This window comes from Ananas comosus, linkage group 13 (assembly GCF_001540865.1).
Source record: "Ananas comosus cultivar F153 linkage group 13, ASM154086v1, whole genome shotgun sequence".
Lineage (NCBI taxonomy): Eukaryota > Viridiplantae > Streptophyta > Magnoliopsida > Poales > Bromeliaceae > Ananas > Ananas comosus.
Window position 1 is genome coordinate 5,654,439 of NC_033633.1, and position 23,795 is coordinate 5,678,233.

The window sequence follows — 23,795 nt, forward strand, 5'->3', positions numbered from 1 at the left end:
AAGCAAGAATCCTTCAAAACCGACCTAAAGGAAGCTTCCAATAAGATCAATCAAGATCAAAAAGCCTCAACTTGAAAATCCCCAATTCTAACCCTAAAATCCAAAATCTAGGATTTCCTCTAGCAAAAACCAACAAAACATGTATCAAAAGGGGAATGCATGTTACCAACCTCTCAAGAAGCTCCAAAACAAGCTCAAAGTCCTCAAGGGTTGAAGTTTGATCCTCAATCAAGCTCCAATCCAACTCTCCAAGCTTCTCCAATGGTGGTAGACCAACAAAAGGCAAGAAGGAGAAGAAAAGAGAGATCAAAACTAGTTCAAATCCCTCAAAAATGAAATAGAAACCATGGAGGGAAGAGCTTACCTTATCTCCTCTGGTCTAGGGCTCAAAAGAGCAGCCATGGGGGCTGGGGTGATTTTTATAGAGGTTGCAATAATTGCAAAAACACCCCTCCCCGAAAACTGCTCGCGCTGCACTGTGTACCGGTACACGGGCTCGCGTACCGATACAACACTTGTGAAACAGCCAAACCCGAGCCTCGGGTTTGCACGAAATCTGTCTGTGTACCGGTACACTAGCCCCGTACCGGTACAGCCATTAGCGCGTACCGGTACAGCCATCAACCCCGTACCGGTACACAGCCCTGCTGAGGCTATCCGAGAGCTGACCAAAAATTCGACATTTCGGATTTTGGTGCTAGGTTTTAAACCTCCAATCTCGGGGTTCGAACCATGGGTCGGAACACTGTCAACGACCCTCCACGAAGTGCAGAAAAGCTCAGAACACAAAACAAACACTCGAACCTTGCAATTTGCAAAGGTCCAGTGTGTCACAGCTCTCTCTCATCCCTCCCCATCGTAACCCTCTCTCTCTCTCTCTCTCTCTCTCTCTCTCTCTCTCTCTCTNCCGCTCGCGCTCCCTGCGGCCGCCCGCGCTCCCTGCGGCCTCTCCTCTCCCTCTCTGTACGGAACGGCCCGCACGCCCCGCGCTCGCGTCGCCCCTCCCTCTCCAACGAGGTACGATCCACTTTTTTTTTCCTGATTTGTTTTTATTTTTATTTATTTTTTCTTTTGCAACCCAAAAATTAGATCTATAAAGCATTAGGGACAGATCAAGGTTTATAAAAATGTCAGATCTTGTGAACCTTGATTTTAAAACGAGATCTACAAACATAATCTACAGACATTTTTAACTGATTTGTTGAACCTTGATTTTTAAACGAGATCTTTCACAAGCATTTTTAAAAAAATGTCAGATGTTGTTTATTTTCTTAAAATCTGAAATCTGAACATCTGAGAGTCATTATTTCTTTTGAAAAAAAATTGAGAGTTATTATTTCTGGGAGTTATTATTTCTTTTGAAAATTTTAAAAAAGTTTGGAAAAAATTTGAAATCTGAGAGTTATTATTTCTTTTCTTAAAATTTTGGAAAATTTGAAAAATTTGAAAATCTTAATGAAATTTCAGATGTTGTTTTAGTTATTTCACAAACTTTCTTTTCTTGTACAGAATGTTTATGAAAATAAAAAATGTTTAGATGTTGTTATAAACCTTGATTTGTCCCTAATGCTTTATTTCTTTTTTTTAAAATATAAATAATAAAAATATGTTTGTTTTAGTTATTATTTCTTTTAAAAATCTGAAAAATTTAAACTTCAGATTTGAAGTAGATTATTTGCGAGGTTTTTTTAATGTAATTTTTTTAATAAAAAATAGTTCAATTATAATTGTGATAAGTTTACCATTTTGTGTAGGTTATTGATGGCAAGTTCTTATGAAGATAGGCCAATTTTGTGTAAATGTAACGAGATAGCCATCATTCGATCTTCACAATAATCTAGAAGTAAAGGAAGACAATTTTACGGTTGTCGCAAATATGGAAAGGATAATGAAAATTATTGTGATTTTTTCATGTGGTGCGATAAGAAATCAATGATATTCAAAGAATGTTTGGAAGGAGGAAGTTCAAATCTTTCACAGTTGAAGGAAAATTCGGCGTTTGAATCAGCAGCATCTCCCAAAAAATAATCAAATGAAAAGATGCTTCAAACCATAAATAACAATCTAACGATCTTGTCTGAGCAAATAGAGAGCTTGAAAACTAAAGTTGCGGAAGTTTCTACGAGGACAACAGTATTGACGGAAAGAATCGAAATTGAAAGAAGGATATTTATTGTATTCATTTTAGTAATTCTCTGTGTTAAAATTCTATTCTCTTAGAAAGCAAAAAAATTGTATGAAAAGAATTGATAGTTGCTATTTCAAAAGTGCTCTTATGTTTGCAAAAGTATTGACTGCTCATGATCTTATGTTGTCATTCCCTTTCAGAAGTTGCTATTTCAGTATTGACGGCTCATGATTTGTCGCTAATGCTTTATTTCTTTTCTTAAAAATAAAAAAAATAAAAATCTGTTTGTTTTAGTTATTATTTCTTTTAAAAATCTAAAAAATTGTATGAAAAGAATTGATAGTTGCCATTTCAGAAATGCTCTTATGTTTGCAAAAGTATTGACTGCAAAAGTACTGACTGCTCATGATTATAGTTGCCATCCCTTTTTTTTCAATTCAAATTCACCAAAGCGAACAAAAGAAATAATAGGAAAAATTCATACCGAAACCAAAGAGACCTTTCCAGACCGAAACCAAATTGAATTGAAACCCAATTCAATTCACACTTTCCAGACCAAGAAAATAGGAAAAATTCACATTTTTAAGCAAAACAAAGAGACCTCATTAGGCCACTTCCTTTTTATTCATTCAAATTCACCAGAATTAGAAGCAACGAGGCAATAAAACGAGAAACAAATTGAAATTCAATTCAATTCACACTATTCAGACACAGGAATGAAAGCGGCCATAACGAAGAGATCCCATTTGCGCATTCTCACTCGGCGATTCAAAACCCTCAAAATTAGAAACAACAAAGCATCAAATAAAGAAACATATTAAACAAGCAATATGCAAGTGTCCAATACATAAAAGGAGCAAGTTGATTGAAACAAAACATACATGCTTCACATAATCCATACAACACTACAAACAAAACATACATACTTCAAATAATCCATACAACACTACAAACAAAACATACATGCTTCAAATAATCCATACAACACTACAAACAAAACATATATGCTTCACAAAAGATAGTGCTTTCTTCAAGATTCTTCTTCATCTGTTGCTTCAAGACTTTCACTAGAATTTTATTCAATCGATAGTGCTTTATCAACAATTTGCAGATCACCATATTTGTTAATATTATGTGAATATAGGAAAGATAAAATTTTTTTTTGACAAAGTAAACAAGATAACTGTTATGGTATTGAAACTAAAAAAAAAATGCTACCTCTTTGCATGTCCTAATGTTGTGTCCTTTTTTACCACACTGTTTACAAGTTCTTGATATCCTTGCTTTCTTTTCAACTGGTGGCTTAATCCTTTGTGGTTTTCTTCGTCCTTTACATTGCGAGTGAGGAGGATCTTTAATTGTGTATTGGTTAAGATTTGATTGTGAAATTAGGGTCCTATGTAGATCATTTGAAGGCTCCTCATTTGTTCCTTCATCAATTTCTATTGCTTGATTAATTGATGTCAGCACATCAACTCCTTCTCTAATTATCCGACATGCATTTTCATATGACTTAAGACTTTTAGATCCTTCAAAGATAAATTTTTGCGACTCTAATGTAAGCAAATCAAATCTCCGCGACCTACAAAATGAGGACCCATCACTCATTTCTAGAGAATTAGTGGATGTTCCTTTTTTGGCATTCTTAGCCCACCTTTTTAGAATATATCTAGAAGGAATGCTATACATTTCAATATGATGCATCACTTTAAGTGCATGAGCACATAAGAGAGCATAAAATTCAAATAACTTACAAGTACAAGATACAATATCTTCAGACTTTACAATTGTCACAGTATATGTGCACATTAGTTGTTTTGAAGTAGAAGGTTGTGAAATTGAACTAATCTTGTACAACTTTTCTTTTTCCAATTCAACCAACTTATAACCTGTTGTAGCCCTTAGTTGAACCTTGAATTCTGAAAAAATTGTCCTCGTATAAATGGAGCGTGCATTTTTCTCAATTGGATCATCTGACCATAAAGAAGGCTCTCCATCATTTGTCATGAAATCTTCCATGTCCTCTCTCTCATATTGATTGTTTGACATTTTTTTTGAACTGAGTGACGAATTTGAATATTGATGTGTGTGAATCTAACCATATTTTTGCCACGGTATTCATACTTTCGCTATGCTGTGAAGTGGACATATTCGCAAAAAAAGTATCACGAAAATATACAGGAATCCATTGATACCGAATATTCCATAACAATCGAAGGTGGTTATTTTCATGTAGTTGATACTTATCAATCATTGTTGCCCACGCATTCTCAAATTCCTCCACAGTTAAACTACCATTTATGCATTCTTTTTAATCATTCTCAAACCCATCTTTGGAGCTATATTTTGTGCTCTTTGTTGGTCGTCAACATCAACAGCATAAAAAAATAATAGGTCCTTTCCTTGGAGTTCATGAAAGTAGTTTAGAGCACTTGCCACATCTATTCCAATGAGTTTTCTATGTTTTTCGACAACCTCATTACTCAAATCCTTGCGAATGAAGTGAATATTATGTCTTCCTCCTTCTTTTGCTTCCAAAAAAGACATAATTTGGGAACACGAGATGTTTTCCTCATTTAACATATGAATCAAATCTTTTTGTTCTTTTGTGATGTTACGATGTGATCGAAAAAAACGAGTTTTAGAGGGACTAGCTATCAACTCATGATTATGTTCGTTAGCAACCATCGTTATCACCCACTTTCCTCGATCATCTATTTTCAGCACAACATGTGCCTTATAATTAGTACGTCTGTTGGGACAATCCTTTTTGGGTGTATGGCTACCTTGAGATTTTTGGTGTTCACTTTTATCCTGAGATGTAGGTTAGAATGACCGGCTTTGGAGCAACAATAGGTCATAGATGTGATGGCATCATCCTGTTTTCTTGCTTTATAATGGGTTTGTTTTCTTATATTAAACCCCATTTTAAAAGCATAATCATTGTAGAACTTTTTAGCTTCTTCTATATAAGTGAACTCTAAACCAACACGTAGCTCATCATCAAAATATTTGCTCATATTCGATATTTGATCATTAGCAACTATTTCTTCAATTTCCTCATTCACCTCATCTCTAACATCAAGATTACACATTGAAACTGAGGAATCAATTATAGAGCCATGTTCCATCATTTAACTAACTCCTACAAAAATAACTAAAGTTAATATTCTAAATAGAGCTCAAACAATAGGAAAATAGAAAAAAATTTCTTCATTTATAGTAACAATATGGACACACTAGTTCTATTGAATCAATAATGCATTCAGTGAGAAAAAATAAATTACAAGAACCAGATAAAAGAAAACCAACCATAAATGATGAAATAATAACTCTCAGATTTATAAATTTTTCAGATTTACAAACATACTAAAGTTTAAATTTTTCAGATTTTTAAAAGAAATAATAACAAAAACAAACATATTTTCATTTTTTTTAATTTTAAGAAAAGAAATTTTTTATTTTCATAAACATTTTGTACAAGAAAAGAAAGTTTGTGAAATAACTAAAACAACATCTAAAATTTCATTAAGATTTTCAAAATTTTCAAAATTTTCAGATTTTTAAGAAAAGAAATAATAACTCTCAGATTTCAAAAATTTTCCAAATTTTTTAAAGATTTTCAAAAGAAATAATAACTCTCAGAAATAATAACTCTCAAATTTTTTTCAAAAGAAATAATAACTCTCAGATGTTCAGATTTCAGATTTTTAAGAAAATAAACAACGTCTGACATTTTTTTAAAAATGCTTGTGAAAGATCTCGTTTAAAAATCAAGGTTCAACAAATCAGTTAAAAATGTTTGTAGATCATGTTTGTAGATCTCGTTTTGAAATCAAGGTTCACAAGATCTGACATTTTTATAAACCTTGATCTGTCCCTAATGCTTTATAGATCTAATTTTTGGGTTGCAAAAAATAAAAAATAAAAAATAAAAACAAATCAGGAAAAAAAAAAAAAGCGGATCGTACCTCGTTGGAGAGAAAGGGGCGACGCGAGTGCGGGGCGTGCGGGCCGTTCCGTACAGAGAAGGAGAGGAGAGGGCCTCAGGTAGCGCGGGCAGCCGCAGGAAGCGCGGGTGGCTAGGAAGCGCAGGCGGGCAGGGAGGGTATGGGGGAGAGGGAGAGAGAAAGAGAGAGAAGGTGAGAACACGAAGAGAGAGAGAGAGAGAGAGAGAGAGAGAGAGAGAGAGAGAAGAGGGTTACGATGGGCGAGGGATTGAGAGAGAGCGCACGAAGAAAGAGAGAGCGCCCAGTTAACGGAAGCTTTTCGCGTTAATTCTCTTTAAATCACAGCACGAATCTAATAAGCTATCCAATGGTAAAAAGTCCACTAGCACGATCAGGCTGTGCTATTAATAGCGCACGCAGCCGACGCGCCTCCCCTCTCTCTCTCTCTCTCTCTCTATATAATATATATTATATATATATATATATATATTATATATATTAATATATTATATATATATATATATATATATATATAGTATAGTCAAACATATAATATATAATGTAAAATTATATAATATATAAATAGCATATATATACATATATATGTAACATATATATAATATATATATATATATATATTGCTGGAATAACTATCAATAGACCGAGCTCTGGTGCTATAGTTTTTTAGGGCCACCAAGTGTTTGGTGCTATCGATAGCATAGCAGCCGGACTATATATATATATATATATATATGTCACGCCTCGAGCCCACCTCTTTGGTCGGATTCGGACACACCAACAGACTGTCGAACGGACAGGGTTTTCCCTGTACCGCGGACAAAGTCTCCCCTGTACGTCGAAGGCGTCACAATCCATACAATGCGTAAGGTTCCAACCAGGAACAGCATACAAACACAAATTGCATAAGGAAGATATCAAAAACATAAACATCTATGCTATTACAAGCATTCATCTCACATCAAAGGTTACATTCTTTAGGTCTTTTAGCTTCAAAATACAATCTGACTTTATTGAAATTATTATAGCTTTGTTCTTTTCTTTTCTTTTACATTCCTAAGTAGCCGACTCAGGGTACTGCTATCTCTAGTCTCGGTGGTAGGGTGCTAACTACGGAGCTACGCCCTTCCTCGCGCCGCCGCGCCGCTCGCGTGTGAACCTGTAACCCCCAAAAACAACACGGGGGTAAGAACTATTGTCCATAGTTCCCAGTGGGTACGGCCACCCAAGGGAAGAGCTCGACCCACTAGCACTACAACAGAATTAGGTTATAGGGACACATGTTTGGGACACTTTTGTGTAAGTGTCATATTTATGCCAAAACTTAAAAAAAAACCTACTAATGCCTAAATATAAAGTCTAATCCAACCAAAAATAAAAGGGTACTCTACTCGACCCACCCCACCCAGCCCATTCGGCCCGATTACAAATAGAAAAAAAAATAAAAGAAAAAGGAAAGAAAAATCGATTACTATTTCCCCTTCTCCTCTCACTCAATCGACTGAAATTCTAGACGAAGATCCCTTCTCGTCCTCCTCCGCCACCGCAGCCAACGAGGTAGAGTTCCAGTGGTTGCTAGATGCTTAAATAAATATTGGTAAATTAGCAGCACTCTTTTAAATTATAGCAATACTCTTTAACTGTCACTATATACCTAGCGACTCCACATATAGCAACACATTTTAAAAGTGTCGGTAATTTAGCCAGCAGCACTTTTTTTGACTTATACCGACATTTAAAAGTGTCGCTATAGACCGTTTTTGTTGTAGTGTAGGTCCAAAGGAGGCACTGCGTTAGTCCAACAAATATCTATAGATATATAATTTATGCCGCTAACAATTATCATATTCATGCCTCACAATATGCAAGATGCAAATCATGCAACTCATATAAGTAGATTAATTGATTCTACTCTCTATCATTTGCTTTTCATTATTATTAGCCATTCTTTAATACTAGCCGTTCGTTAACGCTAGTCATTCCTTATCTTTAACCATTCTTGATTCTTAGTCATTCTTTATTATTTGCTATTCCTTAGCATTAGTCATTCTTTGCATTATTATTCTTCAACGTTTGCCATTCTTTATTCTTTATTCTTAGTCACACTATGCCCATTGGCCATTCTTTCCTAAGGTTACTTTTAACTTAGTCAACTATGTCACTCGACTCGGTCTTGAGTCAATCCACCGCGGATAATCCGCGCTCAATCAGGCTTGAGGTGAAGGAACTATCACATGCACCTCAGCCTTAAATCCTCTCGACTATAGGTCTACCACGGGGTGAGGATACCATCGAACCCCGGACCACAAGTCACTCAATGGACCTACGGGCGAGGAGAACCAACATACCCGTTGAATCACTACCGGGCGAGGAGAACCAACGTACTCGTAGTTATGATTCTTATTTGCCATCTCTTTTACATGGCGAAGAGAACCAATATACCTGTTGAATCACTGTCCGGCGAGAAGAACCAACGTACCCACAGTTCTGATTCACTTGCGCTCAATCGCAAGTCTCAACCGCTGCACTAGCAGCCTTCATTCCTAGGGATTCCGGAATCCACATTCATATCTCTAGGGTTGGTCTTACCCTATAATGTCGACCTACCTAGGTCCAAGTCATTCCTCAACCTAAGTTTAATACGTTAGGTCCATTATCACTATGTTCATAGCCTAGGTTCCATAACACTAGGTCCGACATTCTTTATTACCTAGGTTCACTTGACTCTAGGTTCAATGCCACTCATGTCATAACCTAGGTTTGCTTGACTCTAGGTTTAATGCCACTCATGAATCACCTATGTTTAATAACACTAGGTTTCATTACCACTCACCTAGATTTATTTAATTCTATGTTTCATACCCAATCATGCCACTCTTTATCCTAGTTGTTCATACCTAGGATTCTTAGTTTGCATGCTATGCTTGTCGAGTTCTTATTCTACTTAGAGTTCATCGACTCGAGTTCAACATTCATGTCATTCTAACATCATTTCACATTATGTCATCATGCCTATAATCTTTAGCATCTCATGCACATGCATTTGTTATTAACATGTATCTTATACATTCTTTAGCATATATCTTATACATTCGTTATTAGCATCTCACTCATGCATTCATATCTAAATCATGCATTTATATAACATCTAGCTCATGCCTCTAGCTCATGTCACTTAGCATCTAGCTTATGCATTTATGTAACATACGTCTTATTCATGCATTTAGCATTTAACTCATGCATTCATTACTGGGCAATTAACTACCACTACATGCTTCAATAATGAAACACACTTCTCTTTGGCATGGAAGCGACCTAATCGTTTCGGTAGAGCACAACCCACCTTTTTAAGCTTCCTAATCGTTTGTAGTCACTTGCAATTAGGCCAACTACTTGGACTTCCAAGCTTTCTCCCAATCACCCTACAATGCATGAAGCTCAAGAAATGACATTTTAGACACAACCGGAAATTCAATGATTTCGAAAGGCACCACCCACCTCGTATGGTTACTAAAGTGCTACGGTTCGAATCTCATGATTTTTAGCCGCCTATTTCTTTGTTTGTGGCAAAACGAAGCCAAATTAGGCTTTTTGCTCATAACTTTGCGTAGACTCGTCGGATCGGCGAACCGAGTCCACCAACGAGTTAGAAATACCCCCAATTAGGTTTCTACAAGGTCAATTTGCCTTCAAACCCATCTATGGCAAAAGCTCCAATTTTGGTGCCCTAATATGTCATATAGCAACGTACACCAATTTGATCTCTAAGACAAGCAAAAGCAAGCTTGATTATCACCTAGTAACTCATCTAAGACCATTCTTAGGGTATTTGCAATAAGCCCTAGAAATCCACCATGAGAGCTCATGGACAACCATGAATTTTCATGGGTTTCCAAGACTTCTACTAGGTTTCATCTCATATAAGAAGATCAAAACAAAGTGTTTTAGGGTATAAAACCAAACCCTAAGATCAATCTTACAAGAAACCTCACCTCAGCCTATGTGCCCACCAAGCTCCACCTTGTAGGAGAGCCCTAAACCCTTCAAAACTCCAATCTCCTCGAAATCTACCTCTTGATCTCCTCCTTTAGCCTTAGGAGAGAGTTTCTAGAGAGAGAGGGAGAGAAATGAGAGAGAGATATGTTCTCAGCTGGGAACAAGAGAAAAGAGAGGGTGGGGTACTTTATAGTTTGCTACAATAGCAAATAGACCCTCATTCTTTTCATATTTGCAGCAGACCATCCTGCTGTTTTCGTAGCACTGCGTACCGGTACACGGGTGGGTGTCATCGGTTTAACGATTACGCAGCAGCCAAACCCGAGAGCTGCCCTCTCAGTTAGCTGACCTGGTACCGGTACGCACCAGGGGTGTCACCGGTTTAACAGCCTTAAACTCTCAAACCCGAGAGTTGCTGTTCTCGGTTGCCTGCCTGGTACCGGTACCACTCCAATGCATTACCGGTTAACAATGCTCCGAACTGCAATTTGCATTNCACACACACACACACACACACACACACGGTAACACAAAGAATACTTTAGGATTTATTGAAGAACCACGGAGAATTATTCTAATATATTCTGTAGTACCCTTGGCTTTGAGTTGGAGACGTTTTGCGCAAAATAGACGTAAAAACGGACTTTGAAACTCAAGATTTTTATTGTAGATGACTAAAATAGAAAATCTAGTTGTATAGGGGCTTATGGGCAATTGTTTTTACTTAGTCGGTGGAGTGCACGTGGTCCTCCATTCTCTATCCTCATCCTCTCTTTTTGTTTTTTTTTTTTTTATATATATTGCCAAGTTGTGAGCTAATTAATTAGTAGGGTAGCATTGGGTTCGTTCGTGCGAGCGAGTCAAGTGCGCGCGTCATAGTAGCGCCGTTGGAGGCCGGGTGAGCGCGGAATTTCTTCTCCTATTGACTTCTCGCTGTCGTGGATTAGCGTTTGAGGTGCGTTTATCATCGGATTTCTACTCCTATAGTCCCGTTGGTTGACATATATAATTAGTGTATATTCGTCGTTATTGTTTTTAGCTCAAATTCATAGTTATGCATGTTTTAGACATATGAATTGAATTTGGAGCATATTATTAAGTGTTAATAATTATACATGTTGGACTTGGATATGACATAGGAGAAAACCAGCGTTCGGGACCAGTCATATGTTAAACTACCTGATTTAGCTCTAGGAGCCGTTGTATTTTTATACTGTTGCAGTATTCTTGTGGTGAGTACCCCAGGTAGTTTAGATTACTGTTACGCTAGTGCTGGGATGCCGAGCCGATTTTTACAGTAGTGTTTACATTGTTCCGGACTAGTGGGTGTCGTAGTGGTTGACGGCGGACCTAGATTTGTCATTTTGGTATCAGATTGTGCCGAGGGCACGTGACTAGTTGGTTGGTAGTCCAGTTAGACCTTATTTACTTGGCCGAGCCTGTGAGAGCCAGAATGAAATGACAGAGACACTTGTAAACTCGTTGGGTCGCGCCCACGAATGCCATTCCGGAATGAGGTTTCAGTGCGATGAGTGTCGCAGTTTCTGTTGGACAGTTCTTGAGCCGCCACCCTCGGGGTGGTGTACGGCGTAGCGGGATACAGGCAGGGTGGGTCCATTTGGACAGCCCGGGTGAGATAGCCGGTGACTTTTACTACAGTTGGTTAGTGTAGAGCATACTAGTGTAGGAACATGTAGCTGTAGATTTCTTTCCAACTTTTTCTTACTAGCTCTGTTCCCTTCTGTAGACTTAGTGGGTGGACCGATGATGTTTTACAGTAGTTCTCACGCCCAGTTGTTACCACTGTTTTGCAGAGCTACCGGTTCTGGCTGCTGCACCTTCTGAGGCTGATCGTGGCAAGGGCATTGCAAGCTAGAGCCCTACCCGACGAGTAGCTGTGATAGAGGATCACGAGCTGCAGGTAGTCGTATTTTTGGTTTTTGAGTTCATGTACATACAGTTGTTGTAACTCGCTGGAGCGAGTACTTTTGGTCTGATCTTTATGTATGTATATGAGACTTGTTTTATTCTACCTGTTTAGTTTCTTTACAGCTCTATACTACTGGTTGTAGTATTGTATGTTTTACGGTTACCGTTACGCTTCGTATACAGAAAAAATTCTTTGTGTACGGCGGATTTGTCGGCGTGCCCGGGGAATGTGTAATCCAGGGCGTGACATATTCATTGCTTTGGAATCTTCAGCATAGAAGCACATAACTTACTGAAAATTCCAGAAGTGAAGAACTTGCAGATTTTCTATTTGAAATTTTTGTGGAGACTAGCAAGATTGATTATACTGATCTAGTGAATTAATTGGGTGTGTTACTATTTGTAGGTCTAATGATTCAGAATTTCACATCAGAATTTTACAAAATAAATAATTTGCTTGAATGATCTGATGGATCAGAGCAGCATATTTATCAGAATATTCATCTTCATTTCTTGTAGCTTTTTTTTTTTACTCCTTCGTTCATAATTTGTATCAGTGAGGACGAATTATGACATTTCACTAAATAAACAATTGGTCAATGATCAATAGTAGTTAAACACATCCTTGTGCAGGTTTCTTTACTTCTAATATTTGTTTTTGAATCGGACCTTAAACAAGTAATCCTTAGAGCGTAAATACTTCACAAGCGAATAAAGAGCAAATAGTGCTATCACAAATCTATTTATTCATTATCTGTAAGCATAATTTCTTATAGCACCTTGATGAAATGGGATTAACTTGAAACACAATTTATTAACAGGATAGTCACTGTTATAAGCAGGGATTACATTTTGTTCTTCCGTTTTTTAAAATCTTCTTACTAGCACTTCTTGATGTTTTTCCAGAAGATATTGCTTGTCATATGAAGTATAATGAAAACAGATACAGGTGAATGCTACCTCTACAAAAAAGGAGGGTAGCATTTCACCGAAACAAAACTAGAAAAACTTCTTCCATCGAAAAGAACGAGCTGCAGTATTATTCCACTTGAGCGCGCACAGTTTCGAAAGCTTCTACCAAAAGGGCTACCTTTTTCTTTCGAGCAGGGGCCAGCTTTGTGACAACCTGTTGTAGAGCATGATCTATCATCCATTCCGCTGCTTCTTTTCTTTCTTCCATAGTCACGTACCTGAGATTAACCATTTCTGCTTCAGGATCATGTTTAGTTGGAAGAAACCGTGGCGCTCGTGGCTTGAAGCGTCTTATCCCTTCCTTTTCTTCTTGAAAATCCTCTTTGGTTATTTTTCTTGCAGGATTGTGATCAGCAACTGTTAGTTTCTGATCATTCTTGCTAAATTCTTTCTGTGATGTCGGAACCATAGTCGAGTTCATTGAAATGCTATCTTCTCCTTCGTCATTTTGATATTCCTTATTTATGACGGCACCGAGCTCTAAATTATAATGGCTTTCAATGTCGGCGGCAAGATTTTGTTGTCCTTCAACATGAAAAAGCTTTAGTGTTAGGCATCTCGAACTAGTGCTTACGCATTCCGGCTCCACTTCTTCATGTGGTTTGCAATTAAAGTCAGTGCCCGCATCATTCTCCTGCTCAAGAAGAGCATACTCTACAAGGATTTGTACATCTTCAACACTTTTTTCTATCCTATCAGACTGAATATCGTCTGTTAGCGAAGCTTCATCATTGCGAGTAGAGTGTCCATATGATTTATATAATTCTTCATCATCTTCTGACCGACCAACATCACATTCTGGAGCACAACCTTCTGTAGTTACAGCACCACACATCTCAGCAGTTCTAACTATATCTGCAATTTTCGGCACTACTAATATCCCTTCTTTATTCGAGCTGTCTATCTCATAATTGCAGCTAGAAATCGCATACAATTCACTTAGTTTTTCTTCTTCTGCTGCTACAATTTCTTTTTCCTTTTCTTCTTTTTCTTCTTCATAGATGAAGCTTCTACAATCAAGTTTCAGTGTACTTCCTTCCGAAGCTACGGCTTCATATTTCAGACCTATATCATCTTCTGATTTTATACCCAGATAACATGGCGGCCCATTATCTACAGTACATGATACACCATCATTCTTATTTCCAGGACTCGGCCAGGTTTCGTGCTCATATTTCAGTTCAATGACTTCTGCTGCTGGTCTATTTTGAGTTCTCTTTGCAAGTTCTTCATCTTTACTGTCCTGCCCATTTACCACAAAGCATTCAGAACTCCATTCTTCATAATCCTCTGATAAAAGGCAGGAACAGTTCTCTTCACTGGCTTCTGCTTGCGGATCGTAATCTGTGCGTCGAAGAAAGTTCATGAAAGCATCAATTTCTTCAGCACAAATTTCGGTGCTCTCATCTACATCATCTCCAAAGCTTGCGACTGAATATATCTCAGGCATGCCACTCTTGTCGATTTTCCCGCCAAATACTTCAGCTTCTTCACTGCTCTCTGCATCAGATTCCAATGATGATAATCTTTTGAGAATTTCAGAGAGTTCCCTCTCAAGCTCTTCATGAATGCTCGGTTCATAGCTACTGCTCTCTGATTCAAAAGTTGGTTCTTTGGGTTCAGCAAAGATCTCAACCGAGGAATTGTTGCATATTTCTTCTTTTCTTTTCGGGATGATCTTTGCTGACGGAGCCTTGCGACTGACAGTATTCTTGATCTTTTCCTTTCCAGCATTCTTTAAATCCATTTGCTGATGAGAAGCTAGCCCCTTCTGTCTAATGCTCTTCTTATTCTCAACCATTCCTTTTCTTCGTGCCGATAGGAGATGATTAGGCTCTCGCTTACGGCAATTTAAGGAGCAGTAGGTGGCAGGGCAAACCTTCATTACTGAAGTGCCTGTAGATTCAGTTCCTCCCGGATTAAGTTCTAGTGGTTTCGCGATCTTCGAATCCTTCAAATTCGATGAGCAGGTAGCCTTCTGTATGTTCTCCTTAGGACTCGGAATCATCGCCGAGTTCTTCTTTATTGCAGGCATTTTTAGATTCACATCGGATCCTCTTACCGCAGTTTTTGTTGGTTTAACAGGATTGATAGGAGATAATATTAATGGTCCATTCCCGTTGGATAGATTCTTTATGATGCCTTTTCCCTTAACATTTGTATTCAGGGAATTGAGGGTTACCTGTAACTGTAACTGATCCTTCCGGCAATTTGGTGTACCAATTGATGATTTTATTGCAGAGGGTCTCAAGAGCTTAGGGAGTCGACTAGTTTTGCTGCTCTCAGAAGAATTTGTGATGTTCTTCTCCGCATTTGCGGGATTGGTGGACTTTGACTTCATCTTCTCTTGATCACCTCCTCCCTTTCTCACCCTCTCTGACACCACAAGCCCCTTCATTGATTTTGAAGCTTCTCTATGGTTTCATGTGGAGAGCAGAAGAAAAATTGAAGGAATTGGAGGGTGCAGATGAGAGACTTTTTCTTGTTTTCTTTTCGCAAGGAAAGTTTAGGAATGAAGATGGTTATAAAGGTGACTTAGAACAGCCAAAAACTTGGAGATTGCCCCAATGTTTGAATTCCATGTTAGGACTTAGGAGAGGGTAGACTCTTCCACGAGAGCCATACTTCTTTGTTGTTGTTATTAAATTGAGTTAGTCAAAATTGAATGTGACTGGGATATGGATTTGATGGGGGCCGCACCTATTTCGTTGTGAGCTGGGCTCTTATTAAGCTTTGTTGAGTCTCTTCTATTCTTTGCTTTCCTTTTTTATGATCTACTCTCTTTTTTCTTTTTTATGATTTTTCTCATATTGGAGATGGATTGAAAATAAGAAATTTATTTTCGCTTCTTTTTTTCCTTTTACATAAATTTGAATTGTTGGCAATTCTTTGCCATTCTTTATCTTTATTTATTAAGGCCCAATTTGGCCTAGGGATACTTTTTTTTAATCTCTAGAATAATTTACTATTTCAAAATAATCAGAAATAAAAATAAGATTATATTTAGTTTTTAATGCTATTATTCCTAAGAATAACTGGAATTGCGGTTGGTTAATCTTATGGAATAATAGAGGATGGTGGGAAAAAGTATAATTTAATAAAAATAATTTATTATAATATTTTTTCTCAAATTCAACTTAAATTTGATAGAAATAATTTATTTTAATATCTAAGTACAAATAATATGTATTAATATAGTATATATTAAGTTAAGTAATACAAAATAGAATAATAAGAAGAATTACAACGAAATGTTTAGAAATGGAATTTCTTATTATCTTATCTAATTAATTTATTATCTAATTAATAGAATATGTATTAATATAGTATATTTAATAATTTTTATAATAAAAATAATTTATTATAATATGTAATATATCATGTCGACATAACTTGCTTTAATTGAATTTATAATATTAATAAAACTTGAAATTAAATTTTGGAATAGTCTATTCCACAAAAGAGTTGAATAGTTAATCCCAAGTTATGTTGGAATAATCGAAAATAGTATAAGATTTGACCAGAATAAAACATTCCGGCTAAAAAAATACCCCATTGGAAGGAATTGCAGGGATTCTTTCGTTATACCGCTTTAATTATTCCTAAATCAAACAGAACCTAAAAGATTTATGAAGTAAATTTCTCCTTCCACGTACGTAGTTGAAAAGTTTATTAGTTAAATTAGATGGCATTTGTTTCTTTCCTCTCTGAAACAATCTTCCACTGTATTAAATTATCAAACAGGGTGTCATTTTGTTCTCTTGGCAGTTCTTTAATCGAATATATGTGTTGGAAGCAATATTTATATACTTAATTTATTCATTATTTCATTAATGGCCAACACATCATCATCAAATAAGTCTTTGCTTTTTGTTGCCAAATTAGCACCTTTGGTGCAAGCGTTATAAGCAATCTACCACTCCCTCTTACACCATCTCGTGCAAAAATTTTATTTGGAAAAAAAGAAAATAACAACGATTCCAAAACGAGGCCGTAGCGTCATCTGAAACTTATTCGCAATTATGATGTTACCTTGCCACGCTGGAAACTAGCACAATGGTTTTTGTTATGAATGTGCACATCGACTTTACGGTACAAGCTGAAATTTTATTTCAGCAATACCACAACTAATTAAATTGGGCACCCAAGTTGTTCAACACTTGTTGCTAGAAATTTTAGTAGGAAACATATGTTATAGTGTATGTAACGTATTGAAATCTCGATAGAAAATAGTGAACTTTAGCCAAATTGACTAAAGTGTGCGAATGGATTAATTGGGCGAGTTCCAATTAACCTACCAACAGTGTTGGAATGGTCAAAGTCGAGTCCCGAGAGTGTTAAGCAAGTTTTAGCATTGCTCGGCGCGATTTAAAAGTGAACGACGCGAAAGAAGTGGTTTGGTATGTTCCATTTAGCATTCCAACAAGGTTGAAAGGGCTAAAAATGAGTTTAAGAAGTGTTAGAAAGGTTTTAGTATCGACCGGCGCGAAATAGAATCGAAAACGGCGCAAAACTAGCATTCTGGGCAAAGTGTACCGGTACAACCATCGAGTTGTCACCGGTACAGCCCTGCAGCCCGAGAAGAGATTGCTCTCGGGTTTGATTTTTCGCAAAAATGTACCGGTACACTTTGGTAAAATCCGAGGAGTTTGCTCTCGGGTTGCCTCTGAGCAGAAAATGTACCGGTACAAAATCCCGTGTACCGGTACACTTTGGGTCTGACAGCAAAATAAAAACTGCTGTAATTATGAAAATGGGGAGGGTCTAAATGCAATTGTATCATCTTAATAAGACCCCAATACCCCTTCTCACTCTCTCCCACAGCCATTCACTCCCTCCCTCTCGTTTCTCTTATTTTCTCTCTCTAGAGAGCTCTCCAAAAGATGGATTTGGATGAGATTTGAAGGAGAAGCTTGGTTTTGGTGGCTTGGAGAAGACCTAGGGCTCTCCTACAAGGTGGACATTGGAGAGCTAGTGGGCTAAGGTGAGTTTTATGAAAAGTTGTCTAGGATTTGAATTTGTACCCTAGGAAGTTAGGTTTTGGAGTTTTTACAAGTGTAGAAACCTTCTTGAGGCCATGAACACCATGAAATCCATGGGTGCTTTATGAGCTCACATGATGAAAAGCTAGGGTTAGCTTTAGATGCCCTAGAAATGGTTTAGATGGTTCTAAATGAACTTCGAGGTTAGACAAACTCTCTTTTGCTTGTTTTAAAGATCAAAACCTAGGATTTAGCAAATGGCAATGTTAGGGCACCCAATTTGGGACTTTTGCCTCCGAATGTTTCTAAGGCAAATTGACCTTGTAGAAACCTAATTGGGTGTATTCCCGACACGTTGGGCAACTCCATTTGACGTTACGAAAAGGTTTAGATAAAGTTATTTAGAAAAAGCCTAATTTGGCTTCGTTTTGCCGCAGGCGATAAAGTAGGGCTTCAAAAATCTCAAGAAATTCACCGTAGCACCTTTGCAACCATACAAGGTGGGTGGTGTATACCGAGGACCTCGAAATTTTTTTTATATCTAAAGTGTCATATTTGAGCATATGTATGTATTTGAGCATATTGCATAATAGGGTAATTGTGACCTTCTTATCGCATGTTGTGAGTACAAATACATATGAGTTACTAGCAAGAATGTGAGAATTTTATAAACCCTATTTATGCATGACAAGTGACAAGAACTTAGTGAACTAGAAAACAAATGTGACTTATTGACATAGAGGTAGAGAACGGCATTGACGAGTCAAAAATGCTAGAGTGGAACACTTAGAAAACAAGTGTGGCATGTGTACAAGAACATAGTAGTGTATATGACACTAGTGAAAGTACAAAATGCAAGTAAAAGTGTGATAGTGACATTATGACAATTTCAACCTTAGAGTTAAGGGTCATATGTGTATTATTTTCTTATAGTTAAGGAATGGATTGAACTTGACATCCTTATAGTTAAGGATTGGATCATACTCACCTGTAAGTTCTTGCTCGAGGGTGGTAGCTCCCCATCGGGACATGTGCTTCAGAGTTGTCATCACTGGGTGTAATAGTCTCCTCAGAGGACGGTCCCGTCGGGTGTAGTAATCTCCCCAATACTTGGGATTTGAGTTGGTCAGTCTATTGTGGGCGAAACCTATGGGCTAGCCTAGAGATTGGATTCTGAGCAGTGACCTTGCATTTATCATGAGTACTTTGTTGAGCATAGCATGATTTATTCTTCAAGCATATTAGCTGCATTTGCCTTAACTTGGCTACTATTTATCTATTCTTCTATTATACCTGATTTAGACCTAGTGGGAAAGTCGGCGTGGTCGGTTGCCGAACCCACTGAAAACTTTGTTGTAGTTCTCACCCCACTATTTCCACAGAGCCGGGACTGAGCGAGTCGGCGGACGACCGCGGTAAGGGCATCGCGCCCTAGATAGAGACCTCCCGAGTGGGTTTTCATTTTGTAATTGCATACCTTTATACATCACCTTTTTGTATTTTGATGACTATAGATATTAAAGAAAAAAAACATGAATGATGTAAAAGATATTTTATATTTAAATGCAAGAACTTATATTTTGAGATCATGTGATGTAAAAAAGAAGAAATGATGCAAAATGTAAATGATTTCCTAAGTGTAGTTTATTACTTTCACTATTGCCCTCGTGCAAGCCATTGTGTATGCTTCCGTTTTGTGCAAAATTCATACTCTATTTGTACAGGATGTTGAGCCTTGGGCGTACAGGGGAGACTCTGTCTGTTCGGCGTCTGTTCGATGTGCTCGAACCGGCCAAATAGGACCGGGTTCGGGGCGTGACAGTGTAGCCAATGCTCAATTGTAATGTCGGATGTAGCATGGTTGATTGGCTATGCCTATATTATTGTCGACTGTAGTTATTTCAACTGCACTTACAGTGGACAAATTAAGTAATGATAATATCATATTTTTCCTGCCATATTGAAAAGTTTGCATAGCAGGAAAGCACCAACTTTGTAAATAAGTTTGGAATGATCCCAATTTTTAAGTGTTTAACTTTCTACTATGTTGAGAAAAGCTAGTTGAGAAATGCTAAAGCTCGTTCCTTGATGAACCGGTTCAGGTCGCAAGAAATTGTAATCACCTGATCCGTGGAAGCAATCCTTTGGCTAATCGGCTGAACGAACGGCTTGTCGGAGATGATGCCGGAGCAAGAACCAGATCCAATTCATCAATCCGAGTATGAAAGCTCTCTGAGGATATGGCTGATAGGAAACGATGGACAGAGAGTAGAGTTGAAAAGGATTCAGGAGGAAAGATGGCAAAGAAGAAGAGGAGAAGCAGAAGTAGAGGGGAAGGAATAGAGATGGAGGAGATGGGAGAGGAAGAAGATATTTGGGAAATTTTACTTCTATTTTCTTATTCTCTTACAACCTACAAATGTCGTTTATAAGTCTATTACATAATCTTTTAGTGTTGAAATATGAAAGTAAAAGCAATAATACTGCAAAAAGGTAAAACACTCCAGTGACTTCTAGACCGTCATCTCCCGTGTAGCCAACAGTGACTGGGCTTCATGCACTGGGCCTCCCTTGGTCCTCTTCTCCCTGTTCACAATAAAATGGATGACTCAGATAGAGCACCCCCTTGAAGAGAATGGACGGTTCGGATCATAAGGCTGTTGGATCCACTACCCACCTGTCTAATTGCTCGTTAACGCCAACAGGCCAATCCAATTATTACTCAACTATCCCGCCACCTCTAAACTCCCACTTTACCAAATCTACGCCTACCATCTATTCTCTTCTCCTTTGTAACCCTAATCCCCTTTCTTCCTCCTTGCTCCTGAGGTGTCCACTACATGTTCATCACAATCCCTTTTACTTGAGAATGACCCTTGTTCTCAAGGGTTGAAGGTCGAAAACTGCAATTTGAGAAGTAGTAGTCCTCCCAGGTCGCCTTGTCTTCTGGTAAGTTGCTCCATTTCACCAACACATATGTCGCGGTGTGGTAGCCCCTGTAACACCTCCAAAACACAACCACCTCTCACTCCCTTTGTTCACATTCCGTCTCTCTCTCTGCATAGCCACAATTTTGGGGGGCAAAACATTATATTCTTGAGCAGACTTTTCTTCCATCTTCCTGCTTGTCTTCTCTTGTCCTTTTGCACCAAGCATAGTTAAAGTTGGTGATAACACTTTGTTAATTGGCTGTGTTAATAGGTTTCAATGGGAGAAGATTACTACGAAGGTGTAATTGACAAGCTTTTTTCTCAGAAGACTATTAACCCATTGGAAGGGGCCGACAAACCTAACGGACAATGTGGAAAACGAGTGTTCGATTATGGGCCAGTGGCAGAAATGGACCCAAGACTACAATTAGAACCCAAGAAAATAGTATATACTCGACGGGTCAATACTCGATTAGCCAAGAACTATTGTAAGTTGATGACTTGTAAGGCCATGACAAGAAAAGCCCGACAAAGAAAGGGAGGGACTGATGTCGCAGATATTTTTCGCAAGTTTGGAAGAAAGAAAATCAAGAAAAAAAGCAGGATGTGTGGGGTTCGCTTAGGAGACGAGGACTCCAAGTCCTTCAAGGAGTTTCTCTGTGGGAGTGCATGAGTGACGAATCTACGTTCTATTTTTTGAGTTTTTATTTGGGTCTTCTCTCCTTTTTATGTTGCATATCTGCAGTTGGAACGTAAGGGGACTGAATGATCCCTCTAAAAGAAGAGCTGTCAAGTGTGTGGTGTCAAGGTTGAGAAATGTTGTATTATGTTTGCAGGAGACTAAAGTCGGTGTTGTATCTCTCACTTTTCTTCATCATATTTGCGGATTCTTTTTGATAAAATGGCACTACATTAGCTCCAACGGTGCTTCTGGTGGATTCCTTACCTGTTGGAGCTCACGAGTTTCCTCTTGTAGGGAGGTGATCAAGAAAAACTTGTCCCTCACGCTCCAACTTTCCCATCTTCGGGGTGGAGAAAGCTTCTATATCACTAATGTATATGGCCTGCCAGCTTAGGAGGGCAAGGAAGATTTGTGTACGGAGCTGTTGCTTCTACGGGATATCTGAAAGGGTTGCTGGGTTCTTTGCAGTGACTTCAATTTTACTAGAACCCAGGATGAACGTAAAGATAGATTGTGGAGCAATAGGGCGACTCGTATGTTCAATGATCTTATTCGGGAACTTGCACTTTTGGATTTACCTATGGTTAACCAATCATTCACCTGGTCTAGTATGCAGAGCATCCCTACTTTTGCGAAATTAGACCGCTTCCTTATTTCGACTGAGTAGGATAGAAAATTTCCTTTTTTGAAAGTAGAGGCGCGCACTACCCAGAATTACTTCAGATCACTACTGTGCCAACATTCACGGCCAAACTACGCCATAGCCGTAAATGGATACGCGAGTGGTGTAAGCATAGCTTTTACAATATCATGAAAGAAAAAATGGTTCTTCTACAAGAAATTCAACGTATAGATGGAGTGGAAGAACATATTGTCTTGTCAAAAGAGTTAATAGACAAGAGGGCGAATCACAAAGATAGGCTTTTAAGTGTACTCGTGGATGAGGAGATGCTATGAAAATGTCAAGCCAAGCTTCACTGGCTCCGAGAATGAGACGGAAACACAAAATACTTCCACGCAGTTGCCAATAACAGAAGGCGTTCCAACGAGATTGGCACAGTAGAGGCAATGGGAGAAAAATATATAATGAGGAGGAGAAGTCGTACTTCTGGAGAAAATTTAAAGAGCTTTTTGCACCTGAGGATTACAAACCAGCCGCGCATAGAGATTGGGGCGAGCTTTTCTAAACCAAACGAGTTTCTAATCCTGAATAGTTAACTACTCCTTTTTCTTTAGAGGAGATTAAGAAGGCTATTTTCCAGTTATGAGGTGATAAAGCGCTTGGCCCAGATGGTTTCCCACTGAGTTTCTACTAGAGTTTTTGGGATGTCATCAAAGAGGACGTGTTCAATATTTTTTTTGAACTCTATGAGAAACGTATCTCTACACAATTGATTTTTCATATCTCTGCCTGATCCCTAAAAAGGAAGGTGTTCTACGAGCTAATGATTTTCGACCTATTAGCCTACTGAATAGTATACAGAAAATAATTTCCAAAGTGCCGACGAATAGACCAGGAGGAGTTATTCAAGAACTTATCTCTACAACCTAGTCTGCTTTCCTTAAAGGTAGACTGCTATCTGATGCTTTTGTCATGGCAAGAAAGTTGGTTGCATGGGGTTGTAAAGAATCTATAGAGGGGGTAGGAGTGAAGGTGGATTTTGTAAAAGCTTACGATAAGGTTAATTGGGTATTTCTTTTAAAAATTATAGAACTGTGGGGCTTCAATGCCAAATGGTGTTGATGGGTACAGGAGTGTATTTGTAATACCAAGGTGGCTGTAATGGTTAATGGTTCGCCTACTCATTGGATTAAAACAAGGAGTGTGAGGCAGGGTGATCCTCTTTTCCCATATCTTTTCTTACTGGCAGTGATGAAGCTAGGACTTGATTACGAGATGGGCCAAAATACATACAAATTAAAATTTTAGCAAATAAATAAAATATATCTAATCAAAATTTTGATGAGGAAATATATTGTCACGCCCCGGATTACACGTTTCCCCGGGCACGCCGACAAATCTATCGTATACAAAAAAAATTTTCCCTGTATACGAAGTGATAGCTGTATCTGTAAACAAATTCAAGCTACAACTAGTAGTATAGAGCTGGTAAACTGAATTGAATATAAATAAACATCAGGTCACTATACATACAAAGTCTCCCAGATACAACATCCCTCGCTCCAGCGAGTAACAAGCATAAGTAT

General features: G+C 38.0%; 1 protein-coding gene across 1 annotated transcript; it reads right to left on the minus strand.

Annotated features, from left to right (window-relative positions):
• LOC109719236 lies at positions 12,850-15,780 on the minus strand. The gene has a single exon (XM_020245786.1). It carries the CDS (start codon positions 15,389-15,391, stop codon positions 13,061-13,063), a length of 2,331 nt encoding a protein of 776 aa, XP_020101375.1. The 5' UTR covers positions 15,392-15,780; the 3' UTR covers positions 12,850-13,060.